The sequence below is a fragment of the Homarus americanus genome, unplaced genomic scaffold (genome assembly GCF_018991925.1).
Source record: "Homarus americanus isolate GMGI-L3 unplaced genomic scaffold, GMGI_Hamer_2.0 scaffold45698, whole genome shotgun sequence".
Classification (NCBI taxonomy): Eukaryota; Metazoa; Arthropoda; class Malacostraca; order Decapoda; family Nephropidae; genus Homarus; species Homarus americanus.
The window spans coordinates 6,381,511-6,389,253 of record NW_024735554.1 but is presented as its reverse complement, the minus strand read 5'-3'; the positions used below and the strand labels follow the sequence as shown (position 1 = coordinate 6,389,253).

General features: G+C 39.1%; 1 protein-coding gene across 5 annotated transcripts in view; it reads right to left on the bottom strand.

Annotated features, from left to right (window-relative positions):
* Positions 1 to 833: 833 nt before the first annotated feature.
* The window catches only part of LOC121871466 (flocculation protein FLO11-like), a 222,094-nt gene continuing 215,184 nt past the window's right edge, over positions 834 to 7,743 (bottom strand). For all 5 annotated transcript variants that reach the window (XM_042373806.1, XM_042373807.1, XM_042373808.1 and 2 more), the window contains 2 exons: positions 4,175 to 7,223; positions 834 to 2,889 (listed from right to left, as the gene is read on the bottom strand). In XM_042373806.1, coding sequence (XP_042229740.1) covers positions 2,582 to 2,889; positions 4,175 to 7,223 — 3,357 coding nt within the window. In that variant the 3' untranslated portion in view covers positions 834 to 2,581. The remainder of the gene's footprint in view (positions 2,890 to 4,174; positions 7,224 to 7,743) is intronic.

Here is a 7,743-nt window from a genome sequence, read left to right as displayed (position 1 = left end):
AGTTATGTTACAGCCTGGATGAGATGTCGACTGTCCTCTCTCTCTCTTTAGGTCTGCTTTACTCTGCCCCAGGGGAACGAGAGCATCGACCCCAAAGCCAACAACAGTTGCAGATATTGACGACGAGGCAAGTCACTGAATGCCGCATAGATCTGCGGCTCAACTAACTCAACACATCTAGGAGAGCTGCTTATGTATTAAGATATTTAATTTTAAGATAATAAAATGGCAGCAAAGGTGTGGCTGTTGAGGGAGGCTGAAGGCCACATTAAAAATGGAAAAAAGTAATAGGTGGCTGTAATATTAGTAGTAGGTGGTTGTAGTAGCAGTAGTAGGTAGTAGTTGTAGGTGGCAGTAATAATAGTAGTAGGTGGCAGTAATAATAATACAGTAGTAGTAGTAATTGGCTGTAGTAGCAGTATTAGGTGGTGGTAGTTTATTAGATGTGCTTCAGATGGAAATATTAATTTTGAGTACATATTGTAGTACTGTACTGTACAAATACAGGTATGGCATGAAAATATTGTAATACAAATGTGGGAATCGTTCAAGTGGGACAGCAAAAACTGCAAGAAAATACATTCATCCCGTTGGGAATCGTTGAACAAGGATGACAATAATGCAAGCCTGTTTGGGGAGCCGTGAGAGCACAGTTGAATCTGATACTGAAATTTCAAGGCCATGCAGTGTATTCAGTTTTACCAAAAGTTCTAAAGTAGAACTCGTTATTGTTGAAACAAAAACTTATCTATAAAAAAGATGAACAACACAACTGTCCCACATACCTATAAATGTCCAGAGGGATAAAAAAATAATAAAAATAAAAGGACTAATGGAGAGATTTGCCTTTATTTGAATACAATAATCAATACACTTTACAGAGGCTTGTGCGAAACCAATGACATCATTTAATATGACATGAAGCAAACCAACAAAATATACAATCCTCTTATTGGGCAATGCAGAGACTATACCTAATTAGAAACTTTTCATTTGAATCAGTTTTAATAAAAATATGTTTAAAAAAGTTTGAGAAAATTAAATAAATAAATAATGCCTGGGGTCGATAAATTCATGACTCAAGAAATTCCTGGTCATCTTCCAGCAATAATATGGAATGGAGAAGTTTTGGAAAAAGGCACTTTTTAATGTCTGCAGCAACGTTTTTGATGCCTTTTGTCCACACTGATCACATCCATTTTCCCAACCAGTCACAAAGCTTCACACTGGGTATTTAAGATTATATATATATAAATATATATATAAAATGGGTGCCTTTATAGGACTTGTAACTACAAGCCTGGGTGGGTGGGGGATCCAAGTACAAAAGTTCATAAGCAGTGGAAATACCGGAATGCAACACAGGAGAACTAGCACCTCGGGAATATTCTGCCAGCTATTTACAAATTTTATTACTTTCAACTTAAAGCTCTATTTCCTTCTGCAAAACTTTACCATACTATCCAGTTATAATCCTATACAATAATCTGAAAACTTGCTTAAATTGCATCTTACCTAAACACTGTATTAAGGACATCAATGCATATAGGCAGAATAAATCACTGAATCCTCTTTCTACCAACCAAATTAATTTTCGATAGTCTTTTGGCAACCTTTAGGGGAGGATTTGACAAAGTAATAAAATAAAATATATTTCACTCTTTTAACACCCTAAAGTTGATTTTGATGTGCAATTACATTTCACAAATCAGAACAAGAGGAAGATTATTAGTTAACTAATATTGCCTGATTAAGTAATGACCAAATTATACCCAGTAACTACCTGAGAAACGAGTACACAGTATTATCTAGATTGCATTAACAAAAACCCCATATCAATGATATCTGTATATATAGCTAGAGCAGATAAGCAATTAAAAGCTAAAAACCTTTTAACAGCATCATATCAAAACTAACAATTTCAAGTGGGTTGTTTATTGCACAAATTTAAATTGCATTTAAAACTTTGACCTAGAGTATTAAAATATATTTGATATGTGCAATATAAATTTTAAGAGTAAAATCTGAAGAAAGATTACACTGTACAGTGGTTCAGTGATTGCCAAATATCAACATTGCAGCAAATAAGCTCAAATATAATGTATATAAATCAGTTGCAAATAATTAGTGGTTGTAGTTTTAAATAAATTTCCTCTATTCTTTTATATTGTAATCCAATGACAATAATATTCACATAATAATAATAATAATAAAATAAAAAGAATCCTCCCCTTTACCAAGGTGAACATTAAAAACATATTAATGTTGCTCAGTCAGTTTATGAGACGATCCTTACCATCTTTTGTAATCAAGTTCTGTACAATTATTAGTTAAGCAAGATTATCAGTTCCTAATATTAGCAATAAGGTGACTATACACAAGCTAGGATCCAAATATATCCATGCTTTTCCACCGTGAGCCTGACTATTCATTGTCACTGGAAAAATCAGACTAGTACAACTTCAACTAGGTAAAATTGGACACTCTTGGACCCTAAGACTGAAAATGCAAATGTTAAAAGTAGTAACACAAAAAATAACATTTTAAGAGTCTATGCATTTTTTTTTTGGTAACCACCGACTCAGTGATCTCCATTGACTATCACTTCAGTTGTTTCTGTAGATGCAGTCGCCACCACCTGTTCAGATGAAGTCATGGTGAGTGAACTTTCTGTAAAGACCTTCTCTGTTGAGGCTTGCATTATGTCCTCTACCACACATTTTTCAATCACCTCTACACTGGTTTCCTCATCAGCAATCTTGTTTTCTCCATTGACTACAGGTTGAATGGTGTCTATCACTTCTGTTTTATCTGCTTTAACTGCACTTATCTTTCCTCCAGTGGTTGCAGTTTTAGTTTTGCTTACCATTGTCTTCTTTGCTGCAACGCCTGTAAAAATACAAGTTTTTGCTTAATTCCGATTTATGAAAATTAAAATACCATTTTAGGTGAAAAGTGGGTCTCAAACCTGACAGCTCATTTAGGAAAGTGCAAATACAGAACACTACTGTATATACCAGGCATGAGGCTGAAGTCAGCTTCAGCAAGCCATGCTTTTCAGACTGCTTTGGTTTCGTGACATTCCAATGGCTTTTAAGCCAGAGGCTTAGCCTTATTTCCATGCATGCTATATATGGAGCCTACAGTTCAGGGGTCACTGGAAACGTACAGTTGGGTTCAAAGGGTTTGCTCCTTCCCAAAATGAAGCAGCAGATAAAACAGCATAGCCATACCAGACGAAACACAAGGTATTTAAGTTAGGAGATGCGTTCCCATGATTCAAGTTCACCACTGGGAGAGAACTTTTATCCATGACTGTACACATGTATGAAAACCACTTGTTAATAGTGGAGCCCCAGCTCTTTCACTCACTCACTCACTCTCACACACACTAATTAGGTGAATTTTCCTACCCCAAATAGAATAACTTGTGTAACTTATGGGAAAATAGGGTTGTTTCACAATGACAAAAATATCCCCAAAACATGTAGTCAGTTTATATACACACACACACACACACCACAACAACAACAAAAATCACATCTACTGTACAGGACTAATTTACGGACATTAAAAAAAAATAAAAAATACTATCTTGAGTTTATGCAACTAAAATTATCAAGGAAGAGCTAAAACAAAGTTTAACACAGCCACCAGCAGTGCCAACTGCATACATGCTGGCTGCTTCAAGCAAGGCCACGCTTAAGCATCGCTATAGCAACAAGTCTGGCTCCCTCTCCCACTCAAAGAAATGTTTATTCCCTATGTTTTTAACATTGATAAGTATTTCTTTTACTTATTTTTTGCACATATGTAGGTAGGATTGTGTGCATGTAAATGAGTAAAAAAAAAAGTAGCTCGGTCATTTCTAATTTTTAACCCGTTCTGATCGAGGAGGATAATGTACATTAATGTAGAAGGTAACAGCACATCGATCACAGACTGACAACCAACTCCTCATTGCTACCCTTTTTTTCACAGGGCCATGGTCGAGTTGGAAGATACTTGGTTTTCAGGTTTTTACTGGATTTGTGGAATATGATCCATATCACAGCTTGCAGTTCTGGGAACCCTAGGGTGTCAACCTGCTGATGCAGTGCTCTCATCAATTTACCCACTACATTAGTTAAAAAACACCAATACTGAACAGCAATACATTATATAATTATCTTACCAGTAGTTTTAGCTGCAGCCGATTTGGTAGTTGTGGTTGTTCTAGCCTTCGTGGTGGTGGAAGTTCCATTAACTCTAGACTTGGCATCAGTAATTGAGCGTGCTGCTGAAGATGAAGTTTTGCTTACAGTGGACCGAGTTGTTCCTGATGCTGATTTAGTGGAGGTGGAAAGAATGCGGTTTGTGGTGTTTTTGGTCTCCTTCTCTGCAGCTGTCTTAGTTGCTGAAGTCGTTAACCTGCGTGATGTGGTAGATGTGGTTGTACGCGAGGTGGTCGAAGGCCGAGGCGCAGTTTTTCTGACAGTGCCATTAACTTCTTTGCTACTGTCAACTTTGTCTGTAGTTTTGGTAGGAGCAGTAACTGGCCTTCTTGTTGCAGCTGGAGTGGGACGTGCTGCTGCAGGCTTACTTGGAGCTGCACTTGGTTTGCTTAATGAAGCTCTTGGCACTGTCGAGGTTGCAGGTTTGGGAGAATTCTTTTCTGTGGTCTTTGTGGGTGTTGATGCCGAAGCCAAAGGCTTTGATGTGGTGGACCTCGGTGTAGGCTTTGCTGTGGGAGGTTTTGGTGCAGAAGGCTTTGTTGCAGCTGATTTTGGTGCAGATGGTTTTGTTGCAGTGGGTCTTGCTGTAGTAGTCTTTGCTGCAGTAGGTTTTGCTGTCAAAGACCTTGTTGCTGCAGGCTTAGGAGAAGCAGGTTTAGCAGTATTACTTTTCTCAATTGAAGTTCTGCCTGGTGCAGCTTTTGGAGTTAGTTTTGTGGTTGGAGATTTCTTTTCTGTAGCCTTAGTTGCTGGAGTCTTCGCAGATGGTGTCCTTGTTGGAGTAGATTTACCAGGTGTTGCTCGAGTAGGAGTGGACTTTCCAGGAGTAGCTTTAACAGAGGTCTTGCCTGGGGTACTTTTAACAGATTTTGTGTCAGTTTTTGTAGTGGATTTGGCCACCTCTGGCACTGTTGATATCTCTGAATCTACAGAAATCAGATCAGTAACTGCAGTGTTGATGACTTCTGTATCAACTGCAGATACTTTGGAGCCATTCATATTCTCATTAACCTGGGAAATTGACTCTTTTTCGACAGAAACAAGATCCCAAGATTTATTTTCTATATCCAAGTCAATGATGGCTGGCGTGAACTCGGGAGGAGCCTGGGCAAACTCTGAGGGAGATGGGGCAAACTCTGAGGGAGATGGGGCAAACTCCGAGGGAGACGGGGCAAACTCTGCAGGAGACTGGATGAACTCTGCAGGAGCTGAAGTTTGATCTGTAGCAGCAGAGACAGTATCTAACTTTGTGACTGATACTGCTGGTTCATGAATTTCATCCTTCATGGAAATCAATTCATCTGCCTTGGGTTTCACTGTCGAGTAATCGAAGTTAACCTCCATTTCAGTCTCGGAAACAGGGGTATTTCCCTCTATGTAAACAGGAACTGGCACCTCTGCTACAGGTTCAACAGCTGGTTCAGGAACAAATGTAATTTCTGAAGACTGAGTGTAATCTGTGTCCATCTGTGAAGTAGGTATATCCGAGATGTGGTCAGAAATGGTAAACTGCATCTCTGGTTCCTTGTTATCAATGGGAGATGGAGGTGCAACTACCTCAACTGTGGACTGTGCATGAACTATTTCTACTGGAGAGATATCCTCTGGCTGAGATACTTTAATTTCTTCTTCAAGCTGACCATTAGTCACTGCACCGGTTACATTAACAAGATCAATGGATGCCTGAAGAGATGGGTCCAAGCTAGCTGGCTCTGGGGAGGAGCTTACATACACACTAAATGGACCAGATGGCTGGTCCACTGGACCAGCAAGCAAGTCTTGTGTCTGATTAATAGCAAAGTTTGTGCCAAAGTTTTCTTCGGGGGTATTTAGTTCCACAGATGTGACAAAACCTTCCACAGACCTGGGACTGCCAGGAACACGTGGACTAACAGAACCATGGGGACTGGAAGGATCCATGTTCATCATATCAGGAAATTTGTCCATCGAGGTTTCCATCATATTTAGCATTTTCTCTGAACCAATCTCAAAACCTTGAGGTCTCTCCATACTTTTCTGAAGGATATCTGGGGTACTATCCATGACAGGTGGCTGATCAGCCTCCATTGGTGAAGACTGTTCCATGGGTTGGAACTGGAAATTATCAACCAATTGACTGTGACTCAACTCTTCTAGATAACTGCTGTCAAGTTCTTTCAGCTGGTCTTCAGGTTGATCCTTAATGAAGTCTTCAGGCTGATCCTTAATGAAGTCTTCAGGCTGATCCTTAATGAAGTCTTCAGGCTGATCCTTAATTAAGTCTTCAGGCTGATCCTTAATCAAGTCTTCAGGCTGATCCTTAATCAAGTCTTCTGGCTGATCCTTAATCAAGTCTTCTGGCTGATCCTTAATCAAGTCTTCTGGCTGATCCTTAATCAAGTCTTCTGACTGATCCTTAATCAAGTCTTCTGACTGATCCTTAATCAAGTCTTCTGACTGATCCTTAATCAAGTCTTCAGGCTGATCCTTAATTATGTCTTCAGGCTGATCCTTAATTTTGTCTTCAGGCTGATCCTTAATTTTGTCTTCAGGCTGATCCTGAATTATGTCTTCAGGCTGATCCTGAATTATGTCGTCAGGTTGATCCTGAATTATGTCGTCAGGCTGATCCTGAATTATGTCTTCAGGTTGATCCTGAATTATGTCTTTGGGCTGATCCTGAATTATGTCTTCAGGCTGATCCTTAATGATGTCATCAGGCTGATCCTTAATTAAGTCTCCAAATTGATCCGTAGGGAAGTCTTCAAGTTGATCCGAAGGGAAGTCTTCAGGTTGATCTGTAGGGAAGTCTTCAAGTTGACCCTTAAGGAACTCCTCAAAATGTTTCGGAGACTGATCCTCTAAATCCTTAAACTGCTCTTGAGGTTGTTCAATATGGTCCTTGTGAAGGTCTTCTGGTATACACACAATATCGGAGTCTTGCACCACACCAACTGCTTCAGGGGTGATTTCACTCTGCTCCAGAGAGGTAGCAGCTGCAGGTGCACCAGGTACCAATACGTCTTCACTCTGAAATAAACCAGCAAATAGTAATCTAAGCAAAGCAAAACATACAGATATGGGAATAAGATGTGACAATGGAAAGAAAAGCAACATATCAAATAAGAAAAAACAATCTTGTGAATAGAAGCACATACAGTACTTAAGTAATGTAGGTTATCTGGTTATGCACTTTCAAACAGTCAAGAAAAAGAACTATGAACAAGAACAACTAGCCTATTGTGCTAAGAAATGCAAATGTATGAATAAACAAATTTGAGGTTTGGGAATAATGTTAAATAAAAATGGTTATTATCGATGTTTTTAAATAATTAGCTCGGAAGACACTATGAAAGTTGTAACTACTATATATGCAATATTCACAACAAGAACGGTCACTGAAAAGATGAAGAAGTGATACTGGGACGATTTAAACAATTATGTACGGAACAGTAAGACCCTATCCCCATGTTGGACTTCCAATAAGTCAAACTCCCATTAGTCTGACTAGGGTCTGTGGGTCTGACATCACTTGCCCCACACCAAGTCA